A 17,977-nucleotide genomic window follows, 5' to 3' on the forward strand; every position below is an offset into this window, starting at 1 on the left:
TAGCTGATAACACGAATTATCTAAATGTCACCGAGGTGTTCATAAATGTGAGCAGGTCTTTCTCTTTTTTTTGTACAGCTGAAGGATGAATTTCACTGAGCTGTTTGCATCCTCTCTCTATTCATTCATAAAAACGGTGTGTAAAAGCCAGTACAGAGGCTGTAATGCAAGTCTACAATTTACCAGCTTTTTAAAGAAAACAGCTGAAACATTTGACATATTCTTGCATTTTAGACTGGAAGGATGTGTTGCATTGCACTAATGCTTCTAAGGTTACATACACTCACCGGCCACTTTATTAGTACCAGCTTGGACCCCCTTATGCATTCAGAACAGCCTTAATCCTTTGTGGCATAGATTCAACAAGGTACTGGATATATTCCTCAGAGATTTTGATCCATATTGACATGATGGCATCACGCAGTTGCTGCAGATTTGTCGGCTGCACATCCATGATGCGAATCTCCCATTCCACCACATCCCAAATGTGCTCTATTGGATTGAGGTCTGGTGACTCTGGAGGCCATTTGAGCACAGTGAACTCATTGTCATGTTCAAGAAACCAGTTTGAGATGATTCGCACTTTGACATGGCGCCTTATCCTGCTGGAAGTAGCCTTTAGAAGATAGGTACACTTTGGTCATAAAGAGGTGAACATGGTGGGTAACATAGGTAGGCTGTGGCGTTGACATGATGCTCAATTGATACTAATGGCACCAAAGTGTGCTAAGAAAATATCCATCACACTATTATACCACCACCAGCAGCCTGAACTGTTGATTCAAGGCAGGATGGATCCATGCTTTCATGTTGTTGACGCCAAATTCAGACTCTACCATCCGAATGCCGCAGCAGAAATCGAGACTCATCAGACCAGGCAACGTTTTTCCAATCTTCTATTGTTCAATTTTCGTCAGACTGTACAAATTGTAGCCTCAGTTTCCTGTTTTTTGCTGGGAGGAGTGGCACCCGGTGTGGTCGTCTGCTACTGTAGCCCATTCGCCGCAATGTTGGGTGTGTTGTGTATTCAGAGATGCTCTTCTGCACACCTTGGTTGTAGCGAGTGGTTATTTGAGTTACTGTTGCCTTTCTATCAGCTGGAACCAGTCTGGCCATTCTTTCTGGCATCAACAAGGCATTTGCGCCCACAGAATTGCCACTCACTGGATATTTTCTCTTCTTTGGACCATTCTCTGTAAGCCCTAGAGATGGTTGTGCGTGAAAATCCCAGTAGATCAGCAGTTTCTGAAATACTCAGACCAACCCGTCTGGCACCAACAACCATGCCATGTTCAAAGTCACTTAAATGACCTGCAGCAGATTGTCTTGACCATGTCTACATGCCTTGATGCGTTGAGTTGCTGCAATGTGATTGGATGATTCGAAATTTGCGTTAGTGAACAGTTGGACAGGTGTACCTTATAAAGTGGCCGTTGAGTGTGTATATATATATATATATATATATATATATATATATATATGGCATTCATATATATATATATATATATATATATATATATATATATATATATATATATATATATATATATATAATTTTTTTTTTTCTCAACAAATTGCTCTGTAAAACATCATTTGGAAGATATCTGAAAAAAGAAAAACTATTAAATATGAAAATGACCCACTACTGAGCACTTATAGCTGCTTCTCACAAGTTATTAAAAAGGCTTAAAAATCAATCATCAAGAACATGTTTTTATTAGTATCTAATGATTGCTATCTTTTAGGGTTTGGCCATAGACCGTATTATTAACCTGACAAAAAAAAGCAATGAAAGTCTATGTAATGTACTCACTAAGATATGAAAACAAACCTACTCGTGTGTATGTGTATGTGTGTGCGCACTGATCTGGTGTCAGGGGCAGGTGGACGTCTCACTCTGTAATCACCATTGGAAAAGTGCTGTAAGAGCCGATCGCTGATGGCCACGGCCACATTCTAATCACTCCCTTTTTGAAAATGAACAGAAGGCAGAAAGGCAGAGGGAGAAAGTGCTCTGATTGGGAACAGGATGAAGAAAAGCTCCTCACAGGAAAGAGGTCTCGGCTTGAACGGATCCCCTCCGGCTGAAGTGGACTTGTTTGAGAGAAGAAGCCAAAGTCAGACAACTGTAATCAGCTGTCCACAAATACTGTCATTCACTAAATCAGGGGCCATGGAGGATAAGAGTGTATGTGAGTGTGAGAGAGAGGCTTTCATTCTTGTCATGGAGGAATGGTGTGTGTGTGTGTCAGAGAGAGGCTCTTCAGAGTGTATTTTCAGCTCCGGCTCTTCTGCAGAGCTCAGATGTTAAGCTCATTTTTACATTTTCTCCCTCGTTTTTAATATCAAATAATTGCTGTGATATGAAATGTCATTGGAGAGGATAATGTGGGCAAATTGATACTTTTTACGTGCATTTTGAAACTGTGGGATGGTATCCAAATGATTTTAGGATGAACCCATCGCTGGTTCACGAGCTACCGCTGAGCAAAATGCTTAACTGCAGGTTGAGTAGGAGCACTTTGAAAGATGATGACTACGGTGAAAGATTGTGGATGGTGGAAGGGGGGGGGAGGTCTTCTGTGTCTTTAACTGATATAGCTTATTATTCTCCTTACTAAAATTCATTGCGTTAGAAATTACAGTTTGTCATTGAGAGTGGCACGGTGGCTCAGTGGTTAGCACTGATGCCTCTTAGCAAGAAGGCCCCTGGTTCAAGTCCCAGCTGGGCCAGTTGGCATTTCTGTGTGAAGTTTGCATGTTCTCTCCATGTTGCCGTTGGTTTCCTCCGTGTGCTCCACAGTCCAAGACATGCGCTATAGGTGAATTGAATAAACTAAATTGGCCGTAGTGTATGTGTGTGAATGAGTGTTTCCCAATACTGGGTTGTGGCTGGAAGGGCATCCGCTATGTAAAACATGCTGTAATATTTGATGGTTCATTCTGCTGTGGCGACCTCTGAAATAAAGACTAAGCCGAAGGAAAATGAATGAATGAGCTGGTCATTTTGAGCACATTAATGCCTCATTCCCACTAAGCGTACGGCACTGCAGCGCTTTCCGCATCCGGTAGGGAAGCTACATCAGAATTACTAGTACCGGGTTGTACCCCCTTTTGCTTTCAGAACTGCCTTAGTCCTTCGTGGCATCAGCTACGTGAAACATGCTGGAATAGTTGGTGGTTCATTCAGCTGTGTCGACCTCTGAAATAAAGACTAAGCCTAAGGAAAATGAATGAATGAGTAGGTCAATGTTAAGCACATAATGCCGCATTTCCACCAAGCAGTACGGTACTGCAGCACTTTCTGCGTCCGGTGTGAAAGCTACATCAGACTATGTAGTGGCTGTGGCTGTAACATAATTTCTCAATCCCAGTCCTGCACATTTAGTATGTTTCTCTTTATTTTTTTATGTCAGATGTTTGTTCTAATTCAACAAGAAGTACCTTGCGAAGTGGACTCTACAGGATATTCTGCTAAGATATCAGTTTGAAGGGAGCATGTTTCATTCAAATGGCATATTAGTGTGTGATGTGTGAATTTATATTGCATTAATTTGCAGAGGTATATTACGTCATGGTAGGAGTCAGAACACAATTCATACATGGAGCTCTTCTAACAAGCTGGCTATTTAAATCAGCTGTGCTAAACGAGTGGGACATGCCAAATATGCTGCACGCTGGGTGAGAGGACCAAGATTGAGAAATGCTGGGCTGGAGGGAGAACACCTCTGCTCAGTGTGGCGCAGCATAGCCTATTTTTTTTTTTTTCTTTGTTCCGACTGATTTCTCTTTTGGTAGATAACTGATAATTATAGGATTATGAGTTTAACATGAGCTCACATATTATACATTTAAACCACACTGAACTGAACTTAAACTCTGAAACTAGACTAACGTGGTTTCAATTGACTAGAACTTCTACGTTAAGCTGCTTTGACACAATCTACATTGCAAAAGCGCTATAGAAATAAAGATGAATGAAGTTGAAATAACTGAAAATGCTATTTTTCGGGCTGCTACAGTAATTGTATTATTGTAGTGTAGTAGTATGAGGATAACATGAGGTCACATATTCTTTTCCCTCATGCTGTATAGTATGGAAGTATCTGAATTTGAATGCAGGATCCCTTTAAAACAGGGGTCACTAAACCTGTTTCTGGAGAGCTAACTTCCTGCCAAATTCAGCTTCAACCCTGATGAAAACAACTGAACCAGTTAATTGGGACCTGAAGCAGCACTTGATAATTACAGTCGTGTGTATGACCAGGGTTGCAACTGAAATGTGCAAGAAGGTAGCTTTTTGGGAACAGGGTTGGTGACCCCTGCTTTTAAAATTTTGCACGTGTACGGTCTCATTGACTAGGTTTGCATGGACGTCAGTAATCTAATTATTTGCCTTAATCAGAATAAGACAATAATATGATTGAGATGTTTATATGAGTTACTTTTTGAATGTTTCTTTCATGATCCCGGTTTACATGTTGTGCTAGATGGTTCGATTATTGTCTGTGTCGGCATTCAAAACTAGTTTCCTACGGTGTTTCACGCAATGATAGTTTGTGTTTGTCATGGCAACAGATGTGTTTTTTGGGCATTTCGCTTTAAATTTTGCGACAAGTTCAACTGCAGTTAGTTTTTCACACTATGCTTGCAAACAGACGACAGCGTATACAGATTCTCAAGCAACTGGCCAAATTTTGCTTTCAGATTCTATTGGGTTTCATTCACTAACTTCTCATTCATCCCTCTGCAACAAACTCTGAGGTACTGGATGAGAGTAAGCAGTAAAATGGTGGGAGCATTGTCATCGTTTCCTGCTCGCACCAAAAATGTGCTCTCTAGCTTGAAGCCATTATAATTTGTTTGTTGTCAAACGCCTGACAACTGCCTGAATCTGGTCAATGACTATGTTTACATGGACATCAGTAATCGAATGATTTGCCTTAATCATTTTGTCTTATTCAGATTAAGGCGTTTAGATGAGTTGCTTTTTGGATGTGCTGTTCATGATCTCGTTTTGATGTTATTGCACAAAATTCGATTAATGTCGGTGTGTCACCATGCCATCCACATTTCCTCCAGAGGTTAATAGAGCCTGGCATTTGAGCCCGACTGGGCCTGATTTTTTTAATGCACCTAGGGCTGGGCTTCGGGCCAATTTTCACGTCATAGCTAGCACCCATATCAGGCTTAGATAAACGTTTAATGAGATCTAATGCGTGCTGTCCGGAAGCCCCAGTGATGCCTTGCGTATAGAGATTTCTAGCCACGTGCAATGGAGATCATAAAGAGAAAAATTGCCAATGGCGAACTTAAAAGTGTGAAAAACACTTGAGGAAAGGCAAACTTCTGGTTAACTTTTCAAATAGTGACAACTTTAAATGAGCCAACTAGTTATGCACAATGCACAACTTGTAAATTGAGTAAACTCGCTGTAAACCACATATCACTTGGATATCGTTGTCACTTAAAATAATACTTAAAAAAAAAACCAACAAAAAACTTCAAACATCTCTTTAAATTATTCTGCTAAACTAAACGAAAACACATCAAATTTCTATTAAATACAAACTAGTCTATTTTAATGGCTGTAACAGTATGGTGGGAAAAAAAACGGGGCTTCTGGTCTGACTCGGGCAAAAAATTTTGATGAGCTGTTGGACAAGGGCAGGGCTACAGCCTGTGCGTCTCGGGCCAGAGCCAGGCTAGGGCTTAGATTTAAGGCCCGTGCAGGGCTCTAGAATTTCATGTAATTTTGGATGTTTCATTTTTACTTTGTCAGCATTTTTACCTCAGCATTTTGCGATGCAGGTGTTTGTGGTCCTTTACTGACTTTGTTGCTGCAGAGAATAGCATCAAACAGCTGTGTGTAGACTATACTGTTGCAAAATGCGTCGAAAATCCTATACGACAGTAATAGTTTGATTGCGGTGTTTACATGTCTGTACTGCACTTCAATAGTCACTCCACATGTCTTAATTCCGTTTCTGTTTAGTTTATGACCTTAATCGCATTAAATTTATCAAAAACCGCTGTTTACATGGTAGACTCTTATTCAGAGTATTGTCTTAATCGTTTTAAAACGGGATTATTGGTGTCTAATTCCACTTCTGTTTAAATCGATTATGACTTTAGTCGGATCACTGTTTATTACGATCGAGTGTGTGATTAGTACACACTCAATCGCAGAAGATTACACTTTTTTTTGGGTTTATTTAATTTTTTTAGTAGGGCTGAATTATTTGGGAAAATTTTCATATTGCAATTATTGAGGTCAATATTGCAGTGTCCGATTGTGATTATAAATGATATTGTGAGTCAGCTTGATGGTTTATAAGGAAAATGCACACACAGATTAGTAAAATTGCTGAAATGTGTATTTGTAAAACTAGAAATGGTTTAAAAATAAAATTGTACAATATGAAATATTTGCATTAATGTAAACTTGTTTTCATATACTCCTAATTAGTTTTGTCTTAATTATATTAAAATCGTATTATTGGTGTCCATGTCGCAAAATGGTAGTAGTTTGATTGCGGTGTTTTTACATGTCTGTACTGCACTTCAATAATGCGACTAAAATCAGATTACTCCACATGTCTTCCATTTCTGTTTAGATTGATTATGACTTAAGTCTTCATTAAGGTAATCAAAAATCACTGTTTACATGATAGACTCTTATGGCCCCTTTCCACTGAGTGGTACGGTACGGTAGTGGTACCGTACCACTTTTTCGGCACCCTTTCGAAAGGATACCAAACACGTAGTTTTTTACGAGCCAGTCTGAGGCGCGAGCGGTTTCGCTTTCTTGCTTGCGCTCGCGTGCGTCTAACATTATATCTGAAATAACAAACTTCTTGAGTTGGTGATAATAACCTGCGCTTGATTATTGACGTGCTTTTGAAACCCGATCCTGTCAGACACTGACAAACGCGAGAGTGAAGCGTGAAGAAACAAAGGAGAAGCCGGAAAAAAGGAGCACATTACTTTTTCAGCGAACATGAACAAAATGCCATGATTAACTAACTTATTATCTTCACCTTTTGGACTAATATGAACTGGGAATGACGTCGACTGAAACTTTCTGTCACACACCATGCCCACCAAAAGGGTACCCTTGTTAGTGGAAACACAAGCCTGATAAAGGTGACCCGTACCGTACCAGTCAGTGGTAACGAGCCATTAATCATCTTAATCTTATTGAAATCTGAGATTTGCTGAGCATTTAAACACACACATTGTTCACACTATAGTACCTAAACTTTGCTTTCCATTGAATCCAGTGCTTCACTATGTTGATATGAGCACAAAAAATCCGCCTGCTAAAAGACACTTTCATTTGAGTCTGTTGTTCAATTCTGTTTGACGCTCTTGGAGAGAAAGCTGTCCTTGAGACGCAGCCGTGACCCTGCGAGAGATATCACACACTCACTGCTGCAGAGCGAGAGGAGAGACTCTGTCCTTGTGGGAACCGGAGGGAGGTCATTCATTGTCCAAGTGTGTGTCCTCGCTCATGCTGTCGGACTTTGCGTCAATGCTTCAGCTCTAAAACACCAGCAGGTGTGCGAGCAGATCGGTGGGAAAGTTACTCGTCTCCTGCTTTTCTCCAGCTCCTCCCTGGAGCCCATCGTCTGTGTTCCTGCCTATTCCAACCGAGCTGGGAATACATCTTCATAACTCCCGTCTCATTTCAATAAGCGACAGAAGCAGATTCTGCACAAATAATGAGCAACGACCTCATATTAACACAATCCTCTTCATATATGTCCCCGAGAGAAGCGCTGCCTGGCAGGCCGCAGACTGTGTTGCTAGCGTTGTGCATTTTCACTCTGAATAATGCAAGTTGTGTATCATGCGAGCTCACTTTATTCCTGTATCACTGTCTTTTTACCGTGCTGTCTGTCTTTCTCTTCTCCGGGAGGATTTAGGCAGTCGCGTCGGGTTGTCACTACGGAGAAAGCAAGAGAGAAAGTAATTGCGTTGTTGCAGTGCTTGTAGAAATCCCATCAGCCCTGTGGGCAGGCCTGTCACAGAGCATAAAGAGCCGGCTAAAAACTTAAGCGTCTCCAGACAGGGCAGCAGGCAGGGAAACGCCTCTCGCTGAGCTGAGGTGTCACGGTAAAGAGATGAAACTGCTAGCGGTCGCGAAGGAACAGGGTTTCCATTAGCCAGATCTGTGCTGAGATGAACAGGGATGCTGGTAAATATCCAGGCCGAGTGACCCTGATGACCCCAGAAAGCCTGTCAGGTGGATGTGCTGTTGTCTTAGGCTCTGATCTCCGGCCACTGGATTGATTTGCATCAAAAATGAGTGTCAAATATAAGCTCCCGGTGCTCATGCAAATACACAGGTTGATAGACAAACACATCTGCACATTGTGAATTATCTTCGCTCTTGATTTGGTCTGTTGGTTGGTTGGGTAGATGTGGTTATTACACACTCAATCACAGAAGGATACACTTTTTTTATTTGGTTTATTTATTTAAATTTGCACGATTTGGGAAGATTTTCATATTGCGATTTATTGAGGTCAATATTGTGATATTCAATTGTCATTATAAATGATATTGTGAGTCAGCTTGATGGGTTTTTTTAAGGAAAATGCACACACAGATTAGTAAAAATGCTGAAATGTGTAGTTTGTAAAACTAGAAATGGTTTCAAAATAAGTTTTTAACAAAATTTTATATGTATAGCTTTGTTTGATTGTTTTATTTACACTTATTTTTCATATTTTTGTCTTGTTCTGGTAAAGCATTTGCTAAAACATGATGTTTACTCTACCTAAACACAACTATGATTGATATGTCTTGCAGATTTTTTTTCTTATGTAGCAAACATGAATAGCTTAAAGGGGACTTGACTTAAATCACATTTTAAGACATTTAACTGATCGCATGAATCAGTTAATCATTAATAACTGAGATAATAGAGATCTCGAGCACAGGGAAACTGTTCAGGTGAAGTGCACAAGCAGCTCAAACATTTTCAGCTCAAACACCTGTGCGGGTCAGCTTGCAACAAGCTGCATGTCCACAGACAGGACTCGATATCAAACAATCTGTTCTCGTTAACTTCCGGCTGCAGCCGTTTGGGATCTATTGCTGATTAACCATGCAGATGAATGACAACAGCCTTCTGAGCATGCCAGTAGGCGTTTAAGGCCTTTTTAGCCTATATCTTGAATTGAATATCTATGTATCAGCTGATAACCACTGGTAATGCCCATTCAATCGAGTGATAACATTTGTATCGACTGATATATCTCGATGTACATCCTTTTTTAATCCTTTATTTTACAAAAAACAATTTATTTATTTATTTATTTTATTTTTTTTGTCGATGCACAAGTAATAATTCTTTGCAGCTTTTAAATATTTAATCTGTATGGCAAATATCGACTGTTTATAGATTAGAAATAGGTTAAGGGGATAGGTTAATAGGATTAAGATTTAAAAAAAAGGGCCCCGTAGTAGTATTACCTTACAATATTAATATTCAGTCAAGTAATTACTCTATTGTTAATTGAGAATAAATAAAGAAAAGTTCAACCAACCCCTGATTTTTCACACACTTTTTATTCGGCAATACACTTACTTAAAAGTGAATACATTTAGATTCTCCCTGTTTCTCTCTCTCTCACTCTCTGTGTGCACTTTAGCTCATCCTCCTTTCGTCTCTCCTTGTGCGCTGTAGAAATCTTTTGTATTTACTCTGCTGGGGAATTAATCAAGGTTTTAATGGCCCCCTCCTTCCCTCTGTCCCTTAATTGAGTTTTGAGGGGAAAAGGAAGGATTTTTTCCCCTCTGTTATTGTTTTTAAGTGAGACCGGAGTTAAAAAGCATCTTGACGTGTGTCAGAGCTGAAGTAAACATGTCAGGGGTTTAACTGAATGGAAGGCTGCACTAATGGTGCCAAACACGTGTGTGGCATCAGTAAAAAGTGACTTTTAACAGCATTATTAGCTGTGAAATCAGACTTGAATCACCATGCTTTCACTTAAAGCGTCCTTTTAGAGTGTGTTTACAGACAGGTATGATCTTAAAACACAAGTGTAACCTTTGACCTCTACTTATAATGTGAAACTTCATCTATCTTTAATGATAAACAGAAGCATTGAATGAATTTGTTGGTGTGTGGTCTTGTTTAATATTTGTTTGCTGTCTGGCTTATTTATTTGAATGTTGGCACATTATTTTCTGATGAATAGTCGTTCTGAAAACACTGATACACAGTTCTTTTCTCACTGTGTATGTTTATCTTTCTCGTTCCCACCATCTGTCTGCTAAAAATGTTTGCTCTCTTACTAAATGTAAATCTTAATGTTTGCCGCTAAAGCCTGAGCAAATTAATGATTCATCTCCTTCTCCTCCTCTTTTTTTGTCAATATTGATAAAGAAAACAATCTTTATGCAGAATATTTAATGACACAGTATATTTAATCAAACTAATGAAGACAATAATCCAGACAGATGTCTCTGTAATCTAGGCTTTCACATGCTTTGCTCATGTTTCTGTTTCTCTCTTTCTCATCAGATGGTCACAAGAACAAAGAAAATATTTGTGGGTGGATTATCAGCGAGCACAGTGGTCGAAGACGTGAAGCAGTACTTTGAACAGTTCGGGAAGGTAAGGACCAGAACGTCGCTCCCTAACTGAGATTCTTATGATTTTTCACACATAGACGAACACAGACTGGTTTCTATCTGCTGCGGATGCGTTTGTTCCAGTGCAGCGCTGGAAATGAGGACACAGGTGTATGAAGGCGGTGTGGTTGATTCAGGAAACTGTTGTTGCTGTGTTCAGTCATGTTGAAACGTACAAGCTAGATTGAATTATTTATATCCGAAAATACTGCCAAGAAGTTGACATTGATTAGGAGGCAGGGCTGAAATGAGTGCGGGGTGGGTCTTGAGTGTGTGGCTGATTCTGAAGGTGGGGCTTGAATTAGTAGGGGTTGTTTACATAGTGTAAAAGTGTTAATATTGGTGGTTGGGCTAAAACTTGCATCTCTGGGTTGAGTTTGTGTTTGTGACTAAGGTTGGGAGTGGAGCTGAAATATCTTGGAGTGGGATTTTAAGATGCTTTCACACATAGATGTTTGTTTCGAACCTGGTGCGTTTTCCCTGTTCGTGTGGTCCGTTTGGCATATGTGAACACCGCAATTGTGCTCTGTTCCATGCCAAAACAATTGGTCTGACATCGCCTGAATGAGGTGGTCTCGGCTTGGTTTAAACAAACTCTGGAGTGGATTGATTGTAGTGAGAAAGCAATACGATCCAACGAACTAACAAACCAGACTATATCACAGTCTATAATGGATATGTAGTAACCATATATACGGCTTATGAGTAGGGCGGGATGTCATTCCTACTGTTAACTTTGTGTTCTATGTCAATATGAAAGTGAAAGCATGCTGAAATATTAACGAGACCAGTTTATCCGTTAGAAAAATAGACCGAAATTACCACCTGGTGTTTATTTCCATATTTTAGTCTGATAAATGTTAGTCGTATTGTTTTGTACAATTCTGACTTGACACCATAAAAAAGATCAACATTGATCTGCTTCATTATCTGACTGCTTCATCTATAATGTAAGCCTATAGGCTAATGCATAATACTAGCCAAATCTTTTCTTTAAGATTAATTATTTAATAATGAAAACACAGTTATTAAATGCTGTGTTAGTATTAATAAAATTGGCATGAATGTTACAAAAAAATTACGGGCAATAGATTGATTCAACAGATCGATTTGTACAACCCAATTAACAATTGATATGAGACTATGTATGAGAAAGTCTTACCTCCTATAATTTTGAATGGTGACAGCCACATACATCGTCACGAAATATAAATTAAAGTGCACCTTTTCTCTTATAATGTCTCATTTCATCATCATAAATTAAAATAACAATGTATGACAACTGAGTGGAATCCATGGGACTGAGAAGAGTTTACTCGCACGTGACTTTAGACCAAACTGTTAACTTTGCCGTGTGAAAGTGGACCGCGCCAATAACAAAGAGCAACATTATTACAATTTTAATCCCTGTTTCAGAACAAAACAATCAATCTACAGGTGTGAAAACATGTGCAGAGATGCAAAACAAACTTCAAATGTTTAAAGTTTGACTGTGGGTCTAAGGTTGAGGGTTGTGCTGTAGTGTGTGGGGCTGGAGTTTTAGAAGGTGTTTAAGGGGAGGAGCTGAAACAAAGGTGGGATCAAAATGTTTTGCTTATGGTAGGGTGCAGCTAGATTGTATGGCTAATGCTGGAGGTGGGTTTTGAATTGGATACAGAAAAATGGAATTTGCTGCAGCAGGAGAGCCACTGTGGGCTATTTTTATCATCACGTGATCTTTAAAATAAAATCACACATTTTCGATCTACACATTTTTTGATGTTTATTTAGTAAATATGTTTCCATATTGGTTCATGGACTTTTTGTGAAATAAGTTTTATTGAAGACGCGGATTCTGAAAGAAAAGGATTCTCTGTTTTACATATTTTGTCCACATATAACATAGGCAAATTAAAGAAAGGGAAAAACAATATGAAAATCATAATAATAAATTTTAAAAAATCCCCCACATAACAAACCATTTTCCAAAAAAATTAAAAATAAAGGAACTTGTTTACAAAGACCTGTTTGAACAACAGAGTATGATGAGAAAGCATATTGAAACAATACAGAAATGATGCATTATTCCACAAGGTTTTTTCAAGGTAACAGATAAAAAGATGCCAAATGTTGTCATTGTTCGAGTTTTCTTTTCAAATAGTACCCAATTCTTTCAATGTAACGGAGGTAATTTCTCCAAGCCACAGTTTACATGTAGGGCAGTTCTTTTTCTTCCAAAACAGTAGCTACTTTTTGGCAGTAGTTATACAGTACAATTTGGGTTTTGTATTTGACAAGAAATGTGTTGGTTCAGAGAATCTCAGAATTAAAAGTATTGAATCTGGTCAAGTTTATGGACTTCTTATTGAAAAAGAAAAAGGTTTTTATTGGATAAAGTTTATCCTGCCTGTATTGCGCATACATCTTTAATGCACATTTTCAAAGTGTTTGTACAGTACATCTTAGCATTTTCATTTAAGCATTGTTTTAATATAATTTTTTCAAAATGCACATAAAATATGTGGATGGAAACATGGCTAATAAGATTACCCAGGCACAAGGGAGGAGCTAAAAATGGAACCGTTAAGTCGGATATATCAGGGCTCTCGTAGCTTGCTGCAGTCACATGTCGTGATCAAGGATGACCACATTATATAAAGACTGACATTTGAGTTATTCAATTTTTTCTACATGGGTAATGCAGCTGAATACAGTACAAGGTTTGTATGAAAAAGATCCTAAATAAATATATGTACACAATGTAGGCGATTTGGCCTAAAATTTAAATCTCAATTAATTGAACATTTTCACTCTTACATTTAATGAACGATTATTTTATTTATTTAATTTTTTAGACCTTGTAGTTAACAGACTAGTTTTGGACAGTAAATAGTCTCACATATTACAAGTGAGAGATTTCTAAATGCAGGGTGCATTACACACTACCCACTATTTGTGATTGTTTATTGAACATCAATGTGAAACTAAAACACACATTGCCTAAAACAACCAGTCACTTTTTTTATATATAAAAAAAGTGAAAATGAATAACCTGCACTTTCGAAAACAAAATACATTATTTTCAATGTTTTTCATATTAAAATAAAATATGCAGTCTCTTATTAAAATTGCTCTTGTATATCAAGGTAGTAATATTTTAGCAGTGCATTACTTGAATCTTTTGTGGACAGATATTTCATTTCAATTCAATTAGTCTTTATTTCTAGTTTAGTTCAGTGTGGTTTAACTTTCACTACTGAAAGTCTAAACACTGAAGTTCAAATCCTTCAATGCGCAGCTCCATAAGTCCCAGACCAAGCAAGCCAATGGTGACAGTGGCGAGGAACAAACTTCGCCAGTGGACGAAAATGAAGGGGAAAAAAAGCTTGAGAGAAACCAGGCTCAGTTGGGCAAGCATGACCATTCCTCTTCTGGCCAAACTACGTGTAAATAAAATTAATGTAAATAACAATTTTAATGTAATGGAAATAGGCCATCTCAAGGGAATGTCTGCACTACATTGACGATGTTTGGAAGCTGCACCAAAGTAAGGTTTAAGAATAGGTCCATCGTCCTACTTGACCAGAGATCAGATATGGCTGCAAAAGCATAAATCAGCTGTACCTGAACTGGCGGACGTGCAATAACTTCAATCATAAAGACAAAACAGAAGTTTCCAACTGGAGCTCCTCCTCGGGACTTCCTTATGTAAACTCCCAAATTACACTCGCTCCAACAGGCTCGCGTCCCCACACTCGTCACCAATCACAGAGCATGCGCTACGTGTCGCTTCAACATGTAGTTAAACTTTTATGAGGGGTATGCAACTGCACGTAGGCTTCGTCAGACTGTATGTGTGTGGTCGACGCAGAAGTATTAACAGAGGTGGGGTCATGTGACTTCACACGTGGTAGGGAAAGTAACCTAAAAATCAACCTGGAAAAATGACATCGATTATAGGTTCTGAATGTCAATTTCATTTACTTTTAGATTAATAACCCAGCCCTAAATGTAGCCTATTTAAACAAAGTCATGAACAAAATTGTTGGTTGCAGTAAATATTTATAATCCCTTAATAAACATGTTGTATGAGATGAAGATGGCTGTTTGTTTTGGAAGTCCGTATTCGAGCTTTACTGAGACTAATGTTTTTAAATAATAAATCTGTAATGCATTGGGTTGGTTTTGGCCAAGCATAAAAAATAGCTGTGTCATCAAAGCTCCTGCAGTTGATCTGTCATCGCTTTCTGCATCAAGTCGAACTCATCACATATCTGACTTTGAGGGTGGGGCTTAATGCCTAGGGGTGGGATTTGGTTACTTAAAGCTGAAAGTGTAGTTTGAGTGTGTAGTTTGTGGGTGGAGTTTGAGCTGAGAGTGGGAGGGATTTGAACCACGGGTGTGTGAAATAAGCCAGTCTGTATTTTTACATGGATACTGTTGTGGAAGTTGCAGTTGTTGAATTTTCAACTCCCGACTGAAAGACTGCAGGTTGTTACTATTATCTGTCTGCTTGCATAAATACAAATGAATTGGAGAGTAAATATTCACCCCGACGGCTGCAATCATCATGGCTGAGCAGGACTTGATTGACTTGATTACATGAGACAAGCTTTTTTAGCTTCTCGTGGCTCTCCTTAGCTTCTCGTGAAGGACTTTAAGAGCAAAAACAAATCAGTGTGATTGAACATGTCATTTGAAATCAGAGCTGCTTCTCTCAGTTCTGCCTCTCTTTTCCTAGCTCTCTCTTTTTCATACAGGCTGGATTCAGGCTCTCTTTCACAGGTGGATTTGTATGTTTATTAAATAAACTGGTCATTCCATTATCTTTGTGTGTATTTCTGTGCTGCTTCAGATGACAACCCAGCGCTGTAGACTTTAGAGAGAGTCAGACAGCGGTCAGGCCATTCACATGTCTGGAATGGACATGTTTGGAATTTCTTAGTGAACTTAAATGCCACCATTTCTCTGTGTGTGTGTGTTAACACTCAGTTATAACTCAGTATAAATGTGGTTTATGTGCTTTTGTGATCAGGCAGAGTCTATGTTTCTAATTTTTGTTTCAATAGCTGCGTCGGTTGGTTTAGAACTGAAAGAAGGAAACAGGTGGTGATTTCAGTTTTTTTTTTTTACCTCAAGAAATCACCAGATATTTCATTGGTTAAACAAATTACACCAAGGTGAGCAACAGTTTAAAGTTTTGACTTCTGCTTCCCACTGCGTCTTTTTCATTCACATCTGATGGAGTCTGGTAGGGCTGAGCGATACAGCAAAAAATAATATCACAATATAATGTTTCATATCATTCGGGATCTATATTTTTTTGCAATCCATTTAGGAATATTAGGATTTTTACTTATTTAACCACTTAATTTTACTTTACCAACATAGTGCAAATAGTTACCAACTTAGTCAAATAGTTATCAACTTATTGCAATTAGTTTTAATAGTCAAAGACTAAACTATTAAATCAGTATCTCGTCTCTTATGTCTTACAATAAAATAAACATAAGTGTAAAAGAGACTATTAAACTTGATAGATAAAATGTTACAAAGTGTGTGCAATGGTAAAGTGTAAACGCTGAACAATCAAAGTAAACTTTAAGGTTGATCAACACCTGTAAGATGTCAATAATGATATAGTAAACCTCACACTCTGTCAACAAAACCATTTATGAATATCAAATCTGGAAGTGTCTGAGGTTTACTGTATCATCATTATTGACATCTTACAGATATTGATCCACCTTAAACTTTGCTTTGGTTGTTCAGCGTTTACACTTTACCATACAGTTTGTAACATTTTATTTATGAAATTTAAGAGTCTCTTCAACTCTTCTGTTTATTTTATTATAAGACATAATAGACGGAGATGATTTGTTTGTATTTTGACTATTAAAACAATTTTAATTTATTAACATTACTAAGGCAAATAAAGTGGTTAAACTTAAAAAAAAAAAATCCAAATATTTCTAAATGGATTGTAAAAATATTAAATAGTTGATACCGAATGACATGAAAGATTATGATTTTTTTTTTTTTTGTTGTATCGCCCAGCCCTGTTCGGGGTCTTATAAAATATTAAAGGTTGATTAAATCTATTTAGAGAAAAATAAGGCTCTTAAAATTGGCCATTTTTCAAGATATTAAATGTTGTATCATAGTTTCATTATATATTTATTTTTGTCCAAAGAGATTTTAAATGCAACTTTTTAAGCGAGTTTAATCATTGCATAGGAAAGTAGAGGGATTCTGTGTAGTTTGATGCAATCCCTCTGGTTTTGTTGTCATCTCCATGCTCACTAACTGCTGCATTATATCACAGGGCCCTTTAGAGACAACGATATGCTTCTTTTTCATTCTTCATTTGGGGAAAAATAAAGGGCCAACTGATGTATGTGTCTCCACTTAACATAAAAAAGAATGATTGCGAATTTGCTCCTATTATTCATCAAACTCAGAGCACAACAAAGACTGTTGGCTTGGCGCTTGGTGATTTCCAAACATTTCATATATGTCATTAAACTATTAGAATTACCATATTTTATCCATAACCTGCAGAGGATAAAACTAGTATTTAGTTGCATAAAAAACATGCAAGTAAAAAGCCACCAGCCTTTCAATTCCTTTTCCATTGGATTGCGACCCCTGCGCTTATTACGCTAGATTAATGACACCGCAATAGTGTTAGTTGCAGCAGATTGATTTTTAAGGCACAATGCTAACCTTTGACATTAGGGCTGCACCATTCTGGCAAAAATGTGAATCACAATTTTTTTTATTTGCTTAATCAAGATCACGATTTTCTCACTATACTGTAAATGTAAAATAAAGGTTAATATGATTAGCCTATTATTATTGTTAATTCTCCAACATATGGTAAAACACTAATAATAATATTAGGCCTTTGTGTAGGTCTACTGTTGCTTAAAATGCTGAATTTTGTATAGTCATTATTTTGGACTTGAACAGACTTTCAATATGTCCTGTTTGTTTATTCACAGTAAAATGATGACATCAGAATATAACTATTCATTATTATAAAGTTGATTTATTATGTTTAAGACATGCGCTTGTCATCTGTTATTGACAACATTATTAGACCATTTGTTTCCACTGGTAAAATTAGAATTGTGTCATTATCAGACTCCTTACGTTATATTCAACATTATATATAGGCTATAGTAGTTATACTGACACTGTAAACATTTATTCTCATGCACAACACTTTGTGTTTACTATAAAAGAAAAAAACATGAAATGCTTGTCATATTCATAACTTTAAAATGCAATATGATCATTTAAATGTGCGCACAGGTGTGCGGCCCATGGCTGCTGTCACTGTGAGAAA

The 17,977-nt window shown here is 37.8% G+C and overlaps 1 protein-coding gene across 1 annotated transcript in view; it reads left to right on the top strand.

Moving 5' to 3' along the window:
* Window positions 1-17,977, top strand: part of msi2a (musashi RNA-binding protein 2a) — a 336,546-nt gene that overhangs the window by 72,409 nt on the left and 246,160 nt on the right. Inside the window, 1 exon segment of the mRNA XM_056467211.1 lies at window positions 10,538-10,630. Coding sequence (XP_056323186.1) covers window positions 10,538-10,630 — 93 coding nt within the window.

The sequence above is a fragment of the Danio aesculapii genome, chromosome 10 (genome assembly GCF_903798145.1).
Source record: "Danio aesculapii chromosome 10, fDanAes4.1, whole genome shotgun sequence".
Taxonomy (NCBI): domain Eukaryota; kingdom Metazoa; phylum Chordata; class Actinopteri; order Cypriniformes; family Danionidae; genus Danio; species Danio aesculapii.